We start from the raw sequence: 20,984 nt of genomic DNA on the forward strand, positions 1-20,984 counted from the left end.
CACAGAATTGTTTTCCAGACCACCAAAACCATTAGAAACTCCAAGATTTCTTAACAAAATACTTTGTTGTGGCTTTGATTGGATTTTAAAACTAGATTTACAATTGAGAAACTCGTAACATAAATTACAAATACAGCTACCAACTACAACTTTACATCTTTGACACTATAGGATGTCTAAAAAACGCTGGCGAGTCGTTCGATCTCCAGCAAATCGGCTAGGATTTCTTCAGTCCGCGTGCCAATCTTCTTCGCCACTTCATTGCGTTCCGAATTGGCCATTAGGCGATATGACCAAATTAAATCTCCGTCAATGACGCAACGAGACGGATTGATGCCTTGTTTCTTGAAAGACTTGAGAGTGCGGTATTCCTTGGGATTGAGCCCGCAAAGGTGTTCCTGGTAGGAGAGGAGAACGTTCTGCAACATCAGGAATCTCCTGTAAACTTTCTCGGGAAGGGGCAAGCAATATCCCAGAGCTCCATCCAGGGTTCCATAAACTACGAAATGCTTGTTTTCGTATAGGAAGGGTTGGCGCTGGTGCAATCCTTTTTGATGGCACTGCACTCGAAACATGGTGTTTACCACCTGACCCAGGTGATAATCCGCCTTGCGTAGCAGCTTCTGGCCACCCAGTGATTCCCTGGCCTCCGGTTGGTACATGTACACAATTAAATTGCGCTCGGCATCGGTCACCAGGAAACCCAGATTGGAGTTGTCCACCATGAATTCAATTCCATAAACCTCCAGCGGATTAAAATCTCGCGAGGCCAACGACAATGTGCGATACTCCTCCTGGAAGCGCAGTAAACTAATAGACTTGTAAACATCCGCAATAAAAATCAGGGATTTCACGGTGATAATCTGGTGGACATAGATATTTGTATCTATAAAAGCCACTCCAATAAGGTCTCCATCGCGAAGCTGCCAAATATAGATCTTCTGACCAAGACCAGTGACCAAAAAACCCAAAACATCTGAAATGGCAGAAACTGGTCCCTTCTGCTCCTTCTTAAATATTTCCTTTATCTTGAATTTGGTCATCGGCTTTCCGGGTTCGGGAACCACTTCAATAATATCATAAATATGAATATTTCCTCTGCTGGTAATATCCTCGCTGTAATTGAAGTTGGTTCCAATGCAAAGGTATTCCTTAAGTCCTGATCTTGTACCTTCGTAGGACAACTTAACGATCTTAAAAGCAGTGACGTGCTCCCAGGGCTCAAACGAAATTGATGCATCTGGCACAATTTCCCAGGTTTCTGGAGAAATTAATACCATTTCGAATTGCGAGCCAATGGGGTAGATGAATCTCTCGCCACGGCTTTCCTCGGACAGCTCCTTATCCTCTCCGTTAAAGCGATAGTACTTGGTCATCGGTTCCTCTGTTTGCGTGATTAGGCAGTAAACCCGATTCTCGCGATGGTAAACAAGTTGTCTTGGTGTACATCTGAGAGGAACCTTTCTCACCGGCCAAGTGGAGTCATAACTCAAGTAGCTGGGTAACACGGAGATCTTAAGCTCATAGGTGGTGTCAAAGTAAAGGAATCCATTCGGAATATTAACATTGTTAAAGGCTGCAAAGCTACGCACATCTCCGTTACCGAGCAGCCGATGTATGCGAAGTTCTCCTCGGAATGTTAGAAACACAAAGCAAGGATTGACACCACATACCATAACGCCGGAGAGTCCTCCAACGTTGGCGAATGGTCGAAGCTTTTGGACATACTTTGGTTGCATTTGATAAGATTCTATCTCCTCCTGTGCGTCGTTCTCATCTAATTCGATATGCGTCGGCTGTTGGTCCAGCAAATTCAGTTGATCCAGCTTTCGGAAACGTATCTTCAGATGGCCCTTGGGATATCGGAACACCTGGTATATAAGGAGCTCTACTCGAGTCCTGACCAATAATAAAGGTCTTTCTCCATTTAGACCCAACCCTATTACACTCAATTCCAATGGCAGTGGGGAGTTAGCATGCTGCGGCATACAAGCCTGAACAATACCCGCCTTCGAGTTCTCCTGCGTAGTCAGTGAAATGGGCACGAATTCCATTGCATCCGTAAGAACCATAGCACCATTGCCCACATCATTCACGAGATACACAAGCTTCATGTCCGGCATAGAGTAGATCTCCAAGGTGCCACTCTGGCGGGCAACAATTAACCAATAGCTGGGCTTTGCTTGCACAAGCAGACGTCGCCACCAGTCCGAGTTCTTTTGTTTCGACTGTTTCGCCAAATCCGCCATGCTGTTCATCTTGAAAGCATTTCCGGCGTCGCCGTAGAGAAGATCTTCTTCATCCTCCACCTTCATGTTCGGCTCTGCCTTCATGTAGCCACCAAAACTATGTCCAAATCCACTGTTTGAGCTGCCCGTCAGATTTATATCATCACCTTTTACCGTGAATAGTCCTGATAAATCTTTGTACGCCGAAATGGCAACAACGGCGGGAGAGCTGCTAATGGTATGCTTGTTGATAGCTAAACGAGGAGTTCCACGTGTTTCTCGCAGCGCCAATGTGATAACCTGACCATTTAACACTCGCAGGCAAACATACGGATCTGCTATAGACACCTGTACCACTGGCGAGCCCACATCAATGGGCACATTTTGGATTAACCGAGTTCCTTGCAATAATCTGACATGCCGGGTGGTGACCTGATGAATAAAGAAATTAATATATACAAAAACTCATAGCATTATTAACAATTCTTTTAACATACCTGAACAATGAACCGTTGCTGTCCGAGATTACCGACAAATATGGTCGGCTGGTTAACCGTAAAACCCGTGTTCTCGATCTCATTAATTTCCTGTCCTGTTTGCAGAACCAAAGTAGAATTCCTTTGTGAAAGCAGCATGAAATCATGCTGATCGTTTCGCGACGACTTTTTAGTGGCATCATCAAACACAGTCCACACATCAAGGCACCCGTCTAACTCAAAGCTCGTAATGATTTGAGGATTAATGCAATTCACAAATACGGACAGAGCTCCGTTTTTGCTGTGACCGGTGGCAGCGACTAGCTCTATTTTTAGATCTTGCAGAGATTCTGCATGTGGTCGCAACGTAGCCCCATCCTCTTCGAATTCCACTCTTTCACCGGCGCACATGTAGTTGATTGGTGCTACGTTCATAAGACTGTCGCACACCTCAAAAATGAACTTTCGCAGTTGAAGAACCGATGCCTTAGCTCCAGTACCATACACCTGTAAAAAAACAAATTTAGAAGCATTACAGAGCTGTAAGTAGCTATACATAGATTGTTTACGGACCTCTAGTTCCTCATCCTCGATGCGACGCGATTTTGCTTGAGTGGGTGCCATTTCCAATTGATCTACATCAAAAATTTCCTCCAAATTCTGATCCTCGTCCTGCAAATTCCTTTGCTGCTGCTCCGTTTGCTGTTCCACATCATCCAATGTAATGACCGTGCTCTGATCCTCTTCGGTAAAGTGCAGCAATAGGGAGTTTCCGAGACGTGATCCCAAAAATATGTATTCGGAGTGCAGAACGCAGATACAACTAGTTAGCACACTGGCGGCTGCTTTGTGGAAATGGAAGTTCCTAACCGTTCTCATTGAGTCAACGCAAAGCGTGAGCACGTATAGATCTCCAGTGCGAAGCGAGATTACCAGCTTGTCGACATCAATAAAAGCAAAGTTGGCACAATCCAAACTGATCCGAACGCCATCCTGAGGCTTCAGTGGAAATGCAGTGCTATTGTCTGCTGAGCTGTTTAAACTGACGCCATATGGAGGAACACTCTGATTGAGGTAGATTACAGCGTTAACTGTCATCACCAGACAACCACCAATGGGCTTCTGAATCGGGTAAACCTGTAAGGTAAAAAGATATATTAAATGCTTTGACTATAAAAAGGAAAAGCTCAGACCCACCTGTAGACAGTCAAAAGGTAGACTGTTGACGGTCCAAATAATTGGATGCACTCGTTGCTGAATGTTCAACGAGATGGCCACCAAAACACAGGTATCGGACCGCACCTTTATTCTTCCGGGACAGGTGCGCACCGGCTCGTAGAGTATAAGCAGCGTTGGTTCATAGTAGCCGTGCAGGAATTGTATGTCCAGAACATTGTCGATCTTCTCATCTAGATCTCGCAGCGCTATCAGATAAGATGCCATAATAGGCGTCCTGCTGACCATTGCCGTCGGGGCCTTCTTAATTGGCTTCACGTCCGCGAGCTCGATTTCGTCTAGACTGTTGTCCTTGCGAAAGGGCAGGACTACCAGCCGTTTGCCGTAGACCAACATGACGGCACACCTAGAATCGGGATCCACGCGAACTGTTGGCACAAAATAGCGACCCGTCCAGCCGCCACGTATGTCATCTTCCTCGAAATAGTGAAGTGAGAGGGTTTTCAGGGCAAATGTATCCGGATCGTGCTGCAGTACGGACAATTTTGCGTCCTTGAAACTGATCAGCAGCGCATCCCGCATGGCTCCCGCCAGTGAGACGCACTGCAGCGACATCACATTGCCGTAGAGAGTATATGTGGCTAGGCACTCCAGTCGCATTTTGGGCGCCAGACGCATCTCGCTGGGATTCAACTTTTGACGCTGGCCCGCCTCCACGTTGGGCGCTATCCGGTACACCTTCAGCACATTGGCGCCCGCCACCACCAGGTTCTCCTCCAGATTGTTGAAGAAGCGGCACGCTATCGAAAACTCCACCGCCGTGGCGGCGTGCGTCTGCTTGCACATCGAAAACATTGTGGTGGTCTGGTTAGTTTGGTGTGGCAACTTCTTAAAACATTATTAACAAATTTAACAAGTTAAACAATTTGCCGGCCCAACACAGCAGCTGCGGAACTATCGAGTGTCGGAGAAAAGTTATCGGTCAATGGATGTGAAAACTTGTTGGCTTTTTTGGTAGGTGAAATACCATATTGGCTTTTTTTCTGCATTGCCTTGTTTTTAGCCATTTTTAGCTGATTTGTTAGTTATTTCCTTATTAATTATATTTGACGTCATAAAAGCTCAATTTATAGATTTAAACATGTGAAAGGCAGACATCGTAAATGTTACAAGTCTAGAGTTTTTGAAAGTATTTATCGTACATTCGGTCTAATTTTTTAACTATTTTGAATGTAAGTACACAATATTTACATTGCATACATTATAAATAATAAGCAAATATATTAAATAGATTTCACTAGTTTAAATCTTATAACCGCTTTGTACGTTTCATATTTGTTAGCTTTTTTTCTAGCTACTTCTTGAGCAGATCGTTGAATCGATAGTTTCCAGCCCTGGTCCGGGAACAGTGAATGCGCAAATACGTCCGCTCCTATCCGATGTATCGGATGCGACATCAACAACCCCATCGCACTTGGCAGGGCAGCCAGAAATTCGAGCGTTTTGCGTTTAAAACTGGCCACGAAAAAACATTAATTAGTTGGTGTGATTAGTGACGAGTGTTTGTATTATAGTAACTTAAACAATTTCATTCAATTAAACGCAGCTTTTCTGCGTAGTGAGTGTGCGAGAGAAACGGGCGCTCCGCCCGATAGGGAAAACGCGTGCGCCAGAAAGAGACCGGCATAGTTGGCTAGAAAAGAATCATTTTGTAGCTGCTTTGTTTGTGTGTTTGGCATTCACATTTCCCCCATTCAATATTTAATTTAGTGAGCCATTAACGAGGCGGAAATCGGTATTATGCAAAAGATAGTGCTCTAGTACAGATCAAAATCCGTACCATAAATAGGTAAAATACCCGCAAAGAGTTACTTAAATAGGAACAAAACTAATTTTTCTACTTCTCCGCTGTGCTAGTGTGCATTTGTGTGTGTGTTTATGTGTATGTGTATGCGTGCGTGAGAAAAAAATATAACCAACTTTGCAGGTCGTTCGTATTTGTTGTTGTTACTGCTGTTACATTGTTGTTTTGTTTAAAATTACTGCTGGCGAGTGAGGAAAATCGAGAGGAAAACTAAAACGATAATTAAAACTAAGGCATAACAAACGGAAAAATCTCGGCATAGCCGCAATTCGATTACATATAAAAAAAACACACGCACACACTTCTAACGAAATATATACGCACATACATACACACAGATGACGGTACTACATATACAAAGGGCGCTACGTTAAAATTATACAGACACTTTTTGCCTTAAAATGGACAATTCGTTAGTGCAGCGATCAGGATTAATTTCGTGCACTTTAATATGAGCCAAAAACTAGTTTTTCCATCTAATCTGGCATTTAAAATTCGACTGGAATGCTTGAAAGCGCTTAAAACAGACAGTATTGGTTGAGCAACTACTCGGATAAATCAAACGATAAATTAAAAATTAAAAAAGTTAATTCAATAATGGTAACAAACATGTTTTGCAATATATGGTGCCACAAACTTTACTTAAGCCTTAGCTAAATTACTTTTGTGTATTGTATTACAATGTAAGCCAAGCCCTTTGACGTATAGAAGTAAAGCTCTGTTCCTTAATTTGTAACAACAGACCAAAAAATAATATTATTTTAAACCCTCTATTCCTCTACATCTCTAGTATGTGCGGAAGAAACTTGCTTGACATGGGTGCATGGATCAAAAGTTCGCTGTAAATAGATTAGGCAGAGCGATTAACAATGAAAACCATTACGCCGGATACGACGACGACGTCGTCGCAGCACCAACAACTTCTCATTCCACAAGCGGATCAGCATCACCAGCCGATGCTGCAGCAGCAATCCCTGTTGGCCGCTCCACCGCCTACAATGATAATGGAGCATGTGAACCTGGTGGACGACGACGAGAAGGATCCTCTTGCGCTGGAGCAACTGGAAGTGTCACCGTCCACCAAGCACACACATAGTCTCAGGTTAGTTCTCAAACGATTTACCCAAGCACGACGAAAATTTTCTAACTTTCGATACTAATTTTTCTTCCAGACGCCACCTGCCACGCATTATCGTGAAACCCATACCACCTGAGAAGAAGCCGATGGCGCCCAGCGAAGAAGCACCCGTCAGCTCCGCTCCTGCCCCGCCCACGCGTTTAATATGTAGCCGACGCATTCAGCAACAGCAACAGGTCAAAGCGGCAGCAGCAGCGGCGGCAGCAGCAGCGGCGGCAGCAGCAGCAGCGGCCGCAGCACAGGCCCAGGCCCAAGCCGCCGCCAGCTATCCATCCGCCATCTCACCTGGTAGCAAAGCGGGCACCTCCCAAGCTTCGACCATGCGGGAGGTCCTGGCTTCCATACCCGGTTTTAGTGTTAAGCCTCGTCGGAGGAGCAATAAGAAGCTGACGACAGCAGCGCAGATTGAGCAAACAAAAGACGGCAAGATCGACCTGGAGACCCCCGACTCCATACTGGCCTCCACCAACCTAAGAGCGCTGTTGAACAAGCAAACGTTCTCGCTGCTGCCGCCGCTCTATCAGTACAATCTCATACAATTGCTGCCCAGCGTGGATCGCGAGGCCAGCGAACTAGAGCAGCCAAGCGGCAGCGGAAGTGGAGGCAGTCCATCGGAGGCTATAAGGCTCAGTGCCTCCTGTCTAAACAACGAGTTTTTTGCCCGAGCCTGCTTGGAGTGGCGGGAACGACTAAGCGAAGGCGAGTTTACACCCGAGAACCAGCTGAAACTTAAAACGGAAGCAGAGCGCGAAAAGAACAAGTTGGATCCCTGGAAGCTGAAACATTTCGAGCCCTTCTGGGGCGAAAAGAATTCTAGGGGGAAGGAGAAGTTAGAAAGCGATACCAAGGATCAGAAGCTTTCGATAAGCATAAAGAGTGAGCCCAAACCACCAGCGACTTCGCAACAAAAACCACTGCAACAAGCAACATGTGATAATGAGACTGAATTAAAATTTGATTTGGTATGTTCCTGAATTCCATAATATCTATATCCCAGTTAATTGTTGAATAACTTGCAGAGCACAAAGTGCGAAACGACATCAGCTAAAACTACGGTAGCAGTGGCAGTAGCAGATAAATCAAGCACGTTTCCAGTCACTGGCAGCCAGAACAATGTGCTTAACGAACAGCAACGCCGCGTCCTCAAACGTCCATCGAGCAGTCCTTCGCAGCGCAAGCAGGCACCCACAACGATAGCGACCATTAATTTGGACGATGATCTCGACGAGCTGCCCAGCACATCAAAGGACAGCAAGCAGCCGAAAATGGCCGAAATTGTTCCTAATGCGTCAGGGAATGTTGTCGCAACTCCAGAGGTTGATGTGGTCGATCACGCCGCAGAAGAAACGAAAATCAAGGACGAGCAGCAGCATCAGCGTCAGCATCAGCCACTTATCAACAGTACCTGTGATAAAATTGAGCCATCTGAATGCAGTAAGGAGATGATCGTTGCCATGAATCAAGTGGATGCTAAGGAAAACGTGGGGCCCGTTGCATCTGCGGCTACTACGCCAGCAATTGCAGCTGTTACCCCACACACGCCAAAGCCGGAAGCGTCAGCAACAAATCCGGAGGTGGCCAACCAATTTGTAAGCTACTTGCAAAACGTCGAACTAGCAGCTGGTAAGTAAGAGTTATCAAACCACTATTCTGAGCGTGAATATTATGAAAATTGCAGTTCTTAGTTTTGTAAAGAGTAAGCATACAAATGATTTATTTAAGCTGGCATTACTATAATTTCAGAAACCAAAGCGCCTTTGGACAATTCAAACGAGGCAGATTTAACGACAGGAACAAATAGCCATGATTTTGTTTTCTCAGATACTCTCGATCACGGTAAGAGTGTAGTAAAATTGCAAGAATAAGTAACTAATGTTTCTTTCTTGGTTTTAACCAGCCTATTTTCAAGAGCATCAATCCACCATCAATCACAACTTCTTTACTTCATCTTCATCGTCCAACAGTAATCAAAGTTATTCTTAAGTATTAAACGAATATAAACTGACAAATATTTTCTTTTGCAGCGGCGACAACTGCAGCTAATAAACTGGAAGAGCTAAGTGATAAGCCGGAGGACTCACCGCTCCCCATTGCAAGCTCAATTTCTGGGTCGACGCCGGCCAGTTCGATTACATCGACCAGCTGCACATCGTCCTCATCCTCCTCCGCCTCCATGTCATCATCATGCTCCAGTAGTAATTCCGGCTCGACGACGACCGCGCCCACAACTTCATCGTCGGCCGGAGCATCAACGGTTCCACTGACGCTGGCAGCAGCGGCTGAAACCACGTTGGCAAATGTCCAAGCCATGCTTTCAACTGTGGCCAAGTTGCAGCAGCAGCAACAGGAGTTACCAGTGGAGTTAAACTCCAATGAAATGTACCAGCATGTGCAGCACGATTGGAATTTTGGTGACATCAAGTTAAGCAGTTCGCAGTCAAGCGGAGATCACCAGCGTAATCTAAGCCATGAAGCTATTGATCTGATGGATGTAGTGCAAGATGCCGACGTTATCGACGACATAATGCACAATGATGTGTGCCACGATGTGCTTGGTGACGAAGATGAGGTTGATCAAGAGGAGGATGAAGACGACGAAGTGGTAGAGTGTATGTCAGAAGATCAGCAGATAATTGATGAAGACAGCGAAGCTGTCCGCGAGATAGTGGACAAACTGCAGCAGCATCAACAGCAACAAAATCAGCAGCAGCATCATCAACAGTTGCATCTCCAGGAAGTGGTCCAATTGGCTCAGCATTCGTTTATGCCGCAAGCCCAAAGCGAATTTGGAAATGATGTGAGTCTATTCAATGAAAACATTACTAACATCCAATTTTATTAAACCTTTTTTTTACAATACCCATTTCTAGATCGGCCAGGAAATGATCTGTGATGCTGTACCAATGTCTGCTGCCGAAATGGAAGTGTCCAGCACTGTGATAACCAACAGTAGCAATAGCAACGACAGCAGCAACAACCTAAGCCTATGCAGTAGCACCAATAGTCTCACCATTAATCAAATGCCGCACCAAACATCGCAACAGCCGTCACAGAACGCTCAGTCAAATGCACAGCAGCAAAGACAGATATTGGTGGATTCCAATGGTCAGATAATTGGCAACTTTCTGCTGCAACAACAACGCCAGCAGCAACAACAGCAACTACTGCAACAGTTCACGCTTCAGGCGGCGGCAGCACAGCAGCAACAGCAACAACAACAGCACCAGCAGCAACAACAGCAGCAGCAACAGCAAGCAACAAGTAGCAATTCCTTGGGCAAGACATTACCAGTGGCTCTCCGCAACGGAGCACAGCAGTTCTTGTCTCCTAACTTGATCGCACAGCAACATCAGCAGCAGCAACAACTGGAACAGCATCAACAGCAGGCTGCGGCACAACAAAAGCAACAGCAGATTCAGCAGTTTGCCTTGCAGCAGGCGCAGCTGCACCAGCGGCAACTACTGGCCCAGGCCGCCAACAACAATCTCCTACAGCAGCAGCAACAACATCAGCAAAATGTTGCGCCCCCAACAACACAGGCTAAGTTCATAGCCAAGCCGTTGAACATCATCTCAATGACGCGTCCTGCCAATGCATCACCTACCACAGCAGCAACGACAGCAAATACCGCATCTATTCCGTCCGCATACGCCAATGTTGTTGCTGTGTCGGGCGCCCAACAGCAGCAATCTCCGCCAGTACCTGCCCCCCAGCAGCAGACGGCCCAACAACAACAGTTGGCAAATCATAACAGTAATATGCAGCAGTTACCCAACGTGCTGACTATGAAAACCTTGCCACCATCGGGAGTGCCAACCACTATTGCCCAGCAAAGATTGCAGCCAAAAATGCCAACGGGAAAAGGGCGCAAGGCAACCAGCAATAGGTTACCACCGGGTGCAGTAAATCTAGAGCGTAGCTATCAAATCTGCCAGGCAGTAATCCAGAATAGTCCAAACCGCGAGAATCTCAAGGCTCAATTGCGACCGCCTGCTGCGATTCTCAACCAGCATCAGCCGACGACAACCACTGCGCCAGCGCCTATAAACCCTGTGACCTTGAATGTTTCAACGGTGGCTGCCACACCCATGTCCAACATAACGACGGCCAGTGGGAGTATGGCAGCAGCTGTCGCGGCAGCACCACCACAAAATGTAATAAAGCAAGAGGAACTGTTGGTCAGTGGGGCAGTTGGTGCTGGAGCTCTGCCCGCTGGATTGCCGCCGAATGTAATGGGAGTCGGACGTCCGGGAGTATACAAGGTAGTGTAGCATAAAAATATATCAAGATTATTTTCATTATTTCTTAATCCTATGGTATTCCAGGTCATTGGACCCCGAATGAGTGGTTTTCCAAGGAAGAAATATGTCCAACGGAAGCCGTCACCCACCACGCTCATCCGGCATGTGTTCAGTCCCGGACCTGGAGGAGCAACAGCCACCGCTCAACAATTGCAGATGCTTCAGCAGCATCACCAGTCGACGACTTCGCCAGTGCCTGTACAAAATCCCCAGCAGCCTGCACCGGAGCAGTTGATACACCAGAATGGCAATGGACAATATGTTCTCGTTCACCGGGCGAATGTGGGTGCAGCTGACAATCAAGCGCCTAGAGCCTCCAGTGCCCCGCCAATGCACCAAAACCAGGTAAGACGAAATGTTTAGTTTCAATTGATTGTTGTATACTCATTTTTGTGCCATTTAGTTCGTTACTGTTCAAAATCCGCTGCACAGCATAAACGGCATTCCTATTGGTGGACGCGGGCGTCCAGCATCGGTGGACACAACTGCTGGCAGCGGGAACGTTATAGCACCACCAATTTCCGCCACAGATGCGTTGCATCATCATCACCACGAAATGCAGCAGCAGCAACCGCATCAGCAGCCGCAGCCGCTGGGCAATGTAGGCACAGCCGCGAATATTGTGCGGCGCAATATCGCTGCAGGTAAATTGGTGTATTATTAGTGGTTAGCGAGGTACGTCTTTCAAATCACCACCCACAAATTCATCATTGGTCATGTTACCATAATTGGCACGCAGTCATTAGTTTGTTTTGCTTAGATTTGTTAGATTAACCTACGTGATCGAATTTCTTGTATACTTTCTATATTATCTAGCCTAGTTGCATGTACTTTTGATCTAAGCGATGTCAATGCCCCTAAATTTAATAGAAAATCCCGATATTACTTTAGTTTTTACAATTTGCGAATTTATACTGTACATATGTATATGATTTGTATTTAATTTCTTTTTAATTTCCAAGTTCATAAAATGCAAAATTAAAATTGTACAGTTGGGATAAAGTAATAGCCCACAAAATGTTCGGTATCAAATTGTGTAGTAAATACAGCTACTGCTAAACACCTTGTTAATAAATATGTTTATATTTAATAGATTAGTTAATTTATTTGTAAGTATTTATCCAAACAGTCGCGCTTTCATGCCATATACGTAATATTAATAAATGCATTTTCTTTCCAATTAGGACCCAACATCGCCTACATTGACGGCAGCAATTCCAACTCATCGGCCGTCGCACTTATGGAAGCTGGGAACAACTACATAGTGACGACCAACGCATCTCCAACTACAGCAGCTTCGCCGATCAACCAACAGCCACAATCGCAGCAATCTGGCCATCAGCATCCATTGCTGCAATTGCATCAAAGCGGGGAAAACACTCCTCCGGGCAATGAGGCTACGGCCACGGCAAACAATTGCGCCTGCTCACTCAATGCAATGGTGATCTGCCAGCAGTGCGGAGCCTTTTGCCACGACGACTGCATCGGTGCGGCAAAGCTGTGCGTCGCTTGTGTGATTAGATGAGATGGATAACGTATTGTAGTTACTTAGAGACCCGTATCTTTAGTCGATCCCAGTAGAGAGGTACCAAATGTTTGAATTGTGAACTATAGCAATCAAAGCGAAATAGCAAAAACCAAGTGTACAACAAACAAATTAAAAAACAACGGACGTGCAGAGGCTTACGCACAGACAGACACACTGCAATGGCAACAATACATAAATGTAATTATAATTCATTTGCAATTCATGTAAACTAAGAAAACTGGCAATTCATAACACTTTTTGTATAAAGATAGGATCGAGACGTTAAGCCTAAAATGCAAGCTAGTGTTGTCTATTTTGTGCTTGTTGCATATCCCTTAAGATACTCGTTATTTTTTGTGATTGTTTAAGGATATCACAAGCACTAAAAAAAAAAAATAATAGAACTTGATATGGATATCATTTAAAATACAACAAAGCAAGTATGATCGAAGAAAAGGCATAGGTAAACAATGGAAAACTAAAGAACTAATTCTAATGTAAATATTTATGTTTTAAATGTAATTTATATAAAACATTATGAAGTACGTGCGAGGTTAGGTTAGCATATGGACTCACTCACTTCTGATGACTATATTTTTATAATTTGATCGCTGTATATGCGTGATTTGGTTGGTTCGATTTTGATTATGCGATCGTGATCAATACTTATTCTTAGTTAAGAATACTTTAATTTACCGTGTAATTTATGAAATATTCATAATGTATTTTAAAAACGCTTTGGCCCAGCGCTTAGGCTATAATTTGTAATTTCTTAAGTTTAGTATTATCCACCCAAACGATCTAAGACTCTTCATGCCCACATTTCTTTAGCATGTAGCGTATAAACGTAACTGTAATACACGTAATTGATTTCTAAACGAGACCCTATATGTTAGGCTAAAACTGTTGATAAATACAAAAATACAATGAAAATTATAAAAAAGATCAACCATAAACGGAAAACCAAACACATTATGAGGAAACTACATAAATTATAGCCAGTAAATCAACAGCAACATCAGCAAAAGAAGCAATGGCGATCTAAACTAAATTCAAAAACAAAACTTAAACGAAGAACATTTTGCTCCTAAATGCACTCACCGCAAAATTAACCAATACATAAACATTATTACAAATAAATTTGAAAATAAGAAAGTATCAGTGGAACAGGGCTTCCGATATTTGCTATTTAGTGGAATTGATTTTTACAGGTGTGTGTTCTACATTTTTTCAATATTTTATTTGGGAGATGAATTACAATTTTTGTTCAGATGGTGTTTTACTCTACTTTAGGGGTCTACAAAGTATTCAGTTCTTTTCTAAATGTTAGAAATCCTCAGTTCATGAATGTCCTAGGCATGAATGTCCTTGTAGTGCTTCTCGTCGTCGGTCTTGTCCAACTTGATGGAGTATTTGCCAATCAGAGATCCCTCCACGACGGCTTGGCCTTCGGGGTTGAACACTGGGCCATTGCCGGCCTCCTCCATCTCGTCCTTGAGCACCCTGTAGCCATTCTTATCGGCAATGTATTCAACACGGCGTTTCACATAGCCATCGAAGTAGCTGTAGGAACCACGAACAGTGCCTCCTTCGCGCTCCTCGGTACGCGAGATTTGTCCATCGTTGATGTTATCATCCACTTGGGAATTGAATGAGTAGTGGGCGTTTTCATTCTGATAATTCTCGTACTCCTCCCTCTCTAACTTCTCGGCTTCGGTTTCCTCGCGCTGCAAAATGCAAATGTTTTTATGAGTGCACTTTCAAGTGTATCTTTAATCTGATATAATAATAGATAGCTGTTAGTTTCGACTAGAAGCCTAAAGCTCTCGGCCAAGCTTACAAAACACGCCCCCTTTTTGGTAAATTTTGTTCAAGTTTAATTTAAATATAAATTGTACCAGTTTCTAAACTTGAAATCTACATACTGAGGTTCGGTTAAGTAGACAGCGGGACTCGCCATTTCCTACAATCGATCATGCGACCTATAATATTTTAATTGAACTACAAAACTATTACATGACTGTCCAAGTTATAGCATGTGACTTTATCACTTCAAGCAAGTCATACAAAAGGTAATTTTCTGTTTTTAAATTTTCAAAAATGTAATATCTAGACTTTCTGAGTCCCGTATAAACGCACTTTGTGTCTGGATGACTCAACCATCGTTCAATTCGAAGAAGAAGAAATGACAAATTCATTACGACGGTTTGACACATTTTCCTCTTTTTTTTTGTTCAAGTGCACGAACGGAAATAGTAATTGAAATATGTCGATGTAGTTAAGATAGAGATTCAAGACTTATTTCATGCGCTATAACCATTTGGCATCTATAAAAATATTTTTTTTTACAGAGTCTCTAACGGAACGATAACTTTTTTTAAAAGGCGTTTGAGTTCTTAAAACCTTTATGAAAGTACATCAAATTGCAGAGATGTTCAACTGAATATATTTTCGAGGTAGCGTCTTCAGATATCGCTTATATCCATCCTGCTCGTATGTAAATTCAAAGTCAAATTGATAAGTGCTTTGCTGTTGTTTTTGTCCGTGTTGTTTCTCTCCTTTGTTTTTAGTACCTCTCGTCAAGGCAAGTTGGGGAGGTAAAATATACTCGTATACAAAAAATAAAGTGAAAAATGAAAAATACAAAGGCAAATAAGCAGAAAACTTGTTCGACTCGAAACCGCCGATCGGGGCATATAAAGCCCGTTGAACGCCAGTCGATGTTAACTATAGTAACGCAGCGGACGTTCAACTATCATCATGGGTAGGTCCAAATACAAATTCATATATAGCTATAAATACTCGTACGAAATGCGAAATGCGGAACCACTAAGAATTTGCCTTTACATTTATATAATTTCAGTTAAGCTCGGCTTTCTTTCTCTGTTAATTGCTGCCTGTGTGGTTGCTGCCTTTGCTGCGGGTGGTAAGTGTTGGCTTTCAGCTTTTTTTTGGAGCTTTTATGATGGGAAAACCCCACGTTTTTCCGGCAGATTGTCCTTCATCCACCAAGGTTCAAAACTGTACCCCAAAGTGCTTGCATGACAGCGAGTGCAGTGCTATTGGCGGAAAATGCTGCCCGAATTTGTGCAACGGTCGCAGCTGTGCTCAACCCAATGTGCTGGGAAATTCCGGTGCCGATAAATCGCCTTTCGGCAGCAAGAACTGTAAGTTTTCTATATACTATCCATACTATCTATATAAACGATGACGTTAGCGTTGTATAATCCGAAGGGCAAGTGGTTCAAAGAGCTATATTAACATATTAAACGTTTTTGGTCTGGTATTCGTAGATTAAAAATATCTACCCCATTTCAGTATAAACTTTTGAGTTGAATTTAAAATCATCTTTGTGGATAACCTTGATTTTATGCATAAAAATGTAATAAATAATTCTTTGTAGGACCTAATTGAATTTTACTGAGGGTTGATCTCCTTGATATTACTTTTAATATTTTCCTTAAACGAGATTCTATTATTATCTAATTTTGAATAATTTTCTAGCTGGAGCTACTGGCAGCTATTGCGGCAATGTGAAGTGCGGCAGCTTCGAGAAATGCGAAATGGATCGCAGCACCAAGCGACCCAAGTGCGTGAGATCGTGAAAGCCAAGCAGCAACATCAATGGACACGACAGCAACATCACGTTATAAACTCATAACTTTGTCACAAAATAAATACTTTTTAGGCCGTAAGCTGTATTGATAGTTCCGCTTATTTAATCCAACATTTTGCAATATTTCTTAACACTCACGGGAGGAGCTGCCATGCAGACGGCGACCAGCAGGCTGGCGATCAACACGAATTTGTACATATTTTCTGGGGCGATTCAACTTTCTGTGCACTGGGAATAGATAGATGTCTTTCGCTGCAAGCGACTTTGGACTGTGGATCGTTGAGCGGCTTGTGGCCGGGCTTTTATATCGCACTTGAGAGCTGGCCAAAAAGCGGCGGTGGCAGCGACGTCGACAGCGACGTCGCTTCGGCTTTTATACATCTTTTTAGCTTTTTGTATTTATTTTTGTTTTTTTCCCCACCAGAGACGTTTGTGTTTACATTTTTGACAAGTCAAAGATCTGGCATGTCTTGTTGTTGGGGGAAAAACTCAGCATCAACACCAAAATAAAAAACTACTTCAAATGTAATTTTGCAATCTGGTTGTTGGGGTAGATGCAATTTGTTGACTTTCGTGTAGATCGTGAGGAAGATCGAACTGGAATCGCCGACCGAGTATACGTTGCATTGCGTAAGTGGCCCCATCTCCAAGCCGCTTCAAGGTCAGTTGGTCAACCAGTTTCCAAGAGCTGCTCCAAAAAGGTGCACTTATGTACCTCACCCATTCTGCGGCTTCTTCTCCTGCAAATGCTCCGTTTCTTCAGGTTTTATGGTCAACTTATGTAATTTATGTATGTGGCGGAGTTTTGTGCAAATTGAAAGCACATTTCGGTTCGTGTGTTCGAGGAAGTAAGTGGAGCATTACGTTGTGTTTGGAGCACCCAAACCCTTTTCGGGTTTTGGATCAGCAGCGCCATAACCAAAACCACTCGACAACAGCTGGAGGATTCGGGTTTTGGAATGCAATTTGGGCTCACCCACCTCGGAGTCTACAGTGGAAAAATTGGGCAATCTTCGTTGCTGATTTAGATACGGCTTAATTGAATTACCATTTATTGGTTTTTTGGTTCAAAATCAGGTGGAGCCACTTGTCCATGGGGCAACTTTGCTCTTGAGAAACGTGGAAGTGTGTAAACTCCAAAATAAATGTACTAATAAGCGTGGGAAGCAGGTGGTTTGTAGCTTCAAATTAATCATTGCAATTATGGTATGCGTTTCTTGAGCTTCCTCCTTTTAAATTGTAGCCATTGTTTTGACCACAATAAACTGAAACTTGGTAACTGGCATTGTTAATGATTGTCATTTGAAAAATTTGCGTACATTGCCTTGTAGTTCCTTAATTATAATTTAAGCCGCTCTTTAGGTCATATTCATGTATTTCGAACTTGGCAACTAAAAATAAGCATAGAAGTAAATTATGTACTTTTGCGTGTTTAAGTTTATGTGAAGTGCAAATAATGATTTTTTTTATAACTTTCCAGTTCATAAACAAGAGAGAACGCTATAGTCGAGTTCCCCGACTATCTGATACCCGTTACTCAGCTAGTGTAAGTGCGAAGGACAGTTTTTGGCGGTTTGTGGGCGTTAGAGTGGGCGTGGCCAAAAGTTTTTTGGCAAATAGATAGAAATTTACAAGACTAATACAAAAATGAAAAAATATCAAAACATGTTTCAAAAGTGTGGGCGTGGCAGCTTTGGGCGGTTTGTGGGCGTTAGAGTGGGCGTGGCCAAAAGTTTTTTAGCAAATAGATAGAAATTTACAAGACTAATACAAATATGAAAAAATATCGAAACATTTTTCAAAAGTGTGGGCGTGGCAGCTTTGGGCGGTTTGTGGGCGTTAGAGTGGGCGTGGCAAAAAGTTTTTTTGCAAATCGATAGAAATTTAGAAGACCAATACAAAAATGAAAAAATATTAAAACATTTTTCAAAAATGTGGGCGTGGCAGTTTTGGGCGGTTTGTGGGCGTTAGAGTGGGCGTGGCAACCTGAATCGACAAACTTGCGCTGCGTCTATGTCCCTGGAGTCTGTATACTTGATCTCAACTTTCTAGCTTTTGTAGTTCCTGAGATCTCGACGTTCATACGGACAGACGGACAGACGGACAGACGGACAGACGGACGGACAGACGGACATGGCCAGATCGACTCGGCTACTGATCCTGATCAAGAATATATATACTTTATATGGTCGGAAACGCTTCCTTCTGCCTGTTACATACTTTTCAACGAATCTAGTATACCCTTTTACTCTACGAGTAACGGGTATAACCACAGCTGCATTTGATGACCAATTAAACATTCACAACAGGGTCGATGCACTCAGTTAGTCGATAGCAGACGTTTGAAAAAGTGAATTCCTCGGGTTCTTGAGAATTCCCTCACGTAAAAGAAACCCTCAAGTTCTGATGCCCCATTTGGGCAGGTCCAAAGTTTTCCTTGTGGGGCCCACGGTGCGAGTGCTTCATTTGCTATATTTCCGTTCGTTCCACTTTCGATTCGATTCCACCTTACCCCCCTCCCAGCCACCTTTCACCATTGGTCTTTCTATGAATCGCAGATGTAATAACAGTTTAGTTAACTACCTTTATTTTTTCTTTTTTACTATTTTACTTTTATTGTTGCTGCACGAATGGTGAATTCAATGATATCGGGATGGCAGACGAGTTTTCGGAGTGGTTTTTTGGCCTGCAGTTGGAATCAATGTGAAAAGCTCAAGGTGAGAGACCGCTCCACAAGTCATCAGGTTGCTTTACCGATAAATGTGTAATTATACATTGTCGGCTTAATGATGTGCAATGTGCGAAAGAGAGGGGTATTCGGGCGGTGGAAAGAGAGGGGTGTAGGGGTGCTGCAGAAAGAGACAGCGCGTGTTGTGTTCCGGAAGGAAAGGAAACCACTTCAAACATTGGCCATATTTATGGCTCTATTTTGACTTTGCCTTCGCAAATTAGCACGCTATCACCACCTCCTCCTGTGCCCCTTTCTCCACTCCCCCTCTCTCCCCAAAAGCCCACTTATCAGCCTGTGTGTGGGGGAGGGGGCGGAGGGGATATGAGAAGGCGGGGCAGTCCCTTGGGCGTTACATTGACAAATTGCTTTGGCGCTCTCTTTTATCGCCGCTTTTATGCAAATTTACTCATATTATATATACAGACATACACAGCTTTTTGTTGGCTTCGTGGGTCTTCAGCGTCTCGGATTTAGCTCAGGGCTATGGCAATTTGACATTTTCAATCAAAATTTGTTAATTATTTATTTGTGATTATGGCCAGGCCATACAAATGATGTCTTTCGGGGCGACTTCAGTTTCTTTACGCTTTTGTGGGCGATTCAATGACCTTTTGATTTGCATTTTTTTTGTAGCGCTTCTATGGAATCCATACGAATAATCGGAATTATGTTAATGATTTGAGTAATTGGTCTGATATCCATCAACTTGTTATATTGCGATTAAGTGGCTTGTGTGGGAAATTACACAAAGTGGGTTGATTTTCCTTTCATTAGGCAAAGTTTGGGTTAGAGTTTGTTAGTTGGAAAACATAATACGGTTATACCTTTATTTATTTGTATATATCAAATCCTATTAGGTATTTGTATCGCTGGGGAACTGACGGAAAGTATGTTTCATCTTCTACACTTATCAATTCGAATCTTCTCGGCAAAGTGTCTTGAAATAAAACCACTTTTGGAATTTATTCACTTTTTATGGGTCACTTCCCGTGCCTGGAGTCAGTAAACCAGGCTTATAAAACTCGATGTTGATTACGCGATTGCTCTAAACACGCTTCTGGAATTGCCGGTATCATCAATGAATAACTAGCCTGCATATCTAAATAAATCCGATTTATAAGCAATCGCATAAATTTTCAACGCGATGTTGTCACTTTAACAGCTGTCCACTAACACAAAAACCCAGACGCTTGGCAACAGACGAAACACTCCCACACACACACACACTCACACGCACACACCCGTCTCAAGGACACTGTGGCAAAAGTTCCCAACTTATGGATACAAAGTATGCATGTGCACACGGAGAAATGTGCTTTGAATTATTGAAATTTGTTGATAAAGTTTAAAAGACATTGTTCATTTTATTATTTTTGAATGTTTACAAAAGTTAGTTAATTAAGCCTGCTGTATTTAATTTGTTTATGAATTAATTTTATTTCATTTACTTAAAATTCATCGTAAGGAGGAATTTAATGCTTTTCATACGGGTAGTTTATTTTATAATTCTCTTGTTTTTTTTTATTCCTTGGTACAAGAGCGTTTTAAGGTTTCCTACGGGCTACTTAATATATTAACCTAACCAATTGATATATATATTTCTTTAAGTGTGGCCCTGCACCGATATATCTATATAAGGTCCGTATGTATGTATATATATTTGACAGCTGACATTTAGAAGAGGAGTACGAACTGAAGACTTGAGGCCGCGTGCGTGCGAAAAAGGAATGCAATAAAACCGAATGTGCGATACAGAAACGTCCAAAAACAACAACAACAACAAAAACAATGGGGACATTATGCACAGACACACACATTTGCATGCCAAATAGTTGATGAAGGGGGGCATTTTGGGGATAGGGTATACAATTGGGTGCCTTACAATATGTAAATTGAGTGGCAAATATTATGGGCCACAACACCTCT

The 20,984-nt window shown here is 43.0% G+C and overlaps 4 protein-coding genes across 9 annotated transcripts in view; 2 read left to right on the top strand and 2 right to left on the bottom strand.

Annotated features, from left to right (window-relative positions):
* Positions 1–46: 46 nt before the first annotated feature.
* On the bottom strand, positions 47–4,848 carry LOC6530394 (cleavage and polyadenylation specificity factor subunit 1). The gene is made up of 4 exons (XM_002091284.4): positions 3,902–4,848; positions 3,278–3,841; positions 2,726–3,211; positions 47–2,660 (listed from the first exon to the last, which is right to left on the bottom strand). Exons 1-4 carry the CDS (start codon positions 4,733–4,735, stop codon positions 177–179), a joined length of 4,368 nt encoding a protein of 1,455 aa, XP_002091320.1. The 5' UTR covers positions 4,736–4,848; the 3' UTR covers positions 47–176.
* A 480-nt stretch (positions 4,849–5,328) lies between these two features.
* Positions 5,329–13,851, top strand: LOC6530395 (polycomb protein Asx). 5 transcript variants are annotated; one of them, XM_039372602.2, is made up of 11 exons: positions 5,329–5,423; positions 6,535–6,846; positions 6,917–7,844; positions 7,902–8,505; positions 8,626–8,718; positions 8,780–8,845; positions 8,907–9,679; positions 9,753–11,144; positions 11,208–11,528; positions 11,587–11,827; positions 12,368–13,851. In XM_039372602.2, exons 2-11 carry the CDS (start codon positions 6,614–6,616, stop codon positions 12,706–12,708), a joined length of 4,992 nt encoding a protein of 1,663 aa, XP_039228536.1. In that variant the 5' UTR covers positions 5,329–5,423; positions 6,535–6,613; the 3' UTR covers positions 12,709–13,851. The 5 variants fall into 5 exon arrangements, with proteins under 5 accessions (XP_039228536.1, XP_015052666.1, XP_043062874.1 ...); XM_015197180.3 differs by having other exon boundaries at positions 5,332–5,729; positions 11,587–11,858; positions 12,368–12,502; XM_002091285.4 differs by having other exon boundaries at positions 5,333–5,729.
* A 120-nt stretch (positions 13,852–13,971) lies between these two features.
* The window catches only part of LOC6530396 (cuticle protein 7), a 29,690-nt gene continuing 22,677 nt past the window's right edge, over positions 13,972–20,984 (bottom strand). The window contains exons 1-2 of one of the 2 annotated variants that reach the window (XM_002091286.4): positions 16,466–16,783; positions 13,972–14,438 (exon numbers count right to left, since the gene is read on the bottom strand). In XM_002091286.4, coding sequence (XP_002091322.1) covers positions 14,064–14,438; positions 16,466–16,525 — 435 coding nt within the window. In that variant the 5' untranslated portion in view covers positions 16,526–16,783 and the 3' untranslated portion in view covers positions 13,972–14,063. Of the gene's footprint in view, positions 14,439–16,465; positions 16,784–20,984 lie in introns of those variants that run through there. The other variant, XM_039372607.1, reaches the window with a different exon arrangement.
* Positions 15,329–16,406, top strand: LOC6530397. Its single transcript, XM_002091287.3, has 4 exons — positions 15,329–15,475; positions 15,575–15,637; positions 15,705–15,878; positions 16,216–16,406. Exons 1-4 carry the CDS (start codon positions 15,472–15,474, stop codon positions 16,314–16,316), a joined length of 342 nt encoding a protein of 113 aa, XP_002091323.1. The 5' UTR covers positions 15,329–15,471; the 3' UTR covers positions 16,317–16,406.

This window comes from Drosophila yakuba, chromosome 2R (assembly GCF_016746365.2).
Source record: "Drosophila yakuba strain Tai18E2 chromosome 2R, Prin_Dyak_Tai18E2_2.1, whole genome shotgun sequence".
NCBI lineage: Eukaryota > Metazoa > Arthropoda > Insecta > Diptera > Drosophilidae > Drosophila > Drosophila yakuba.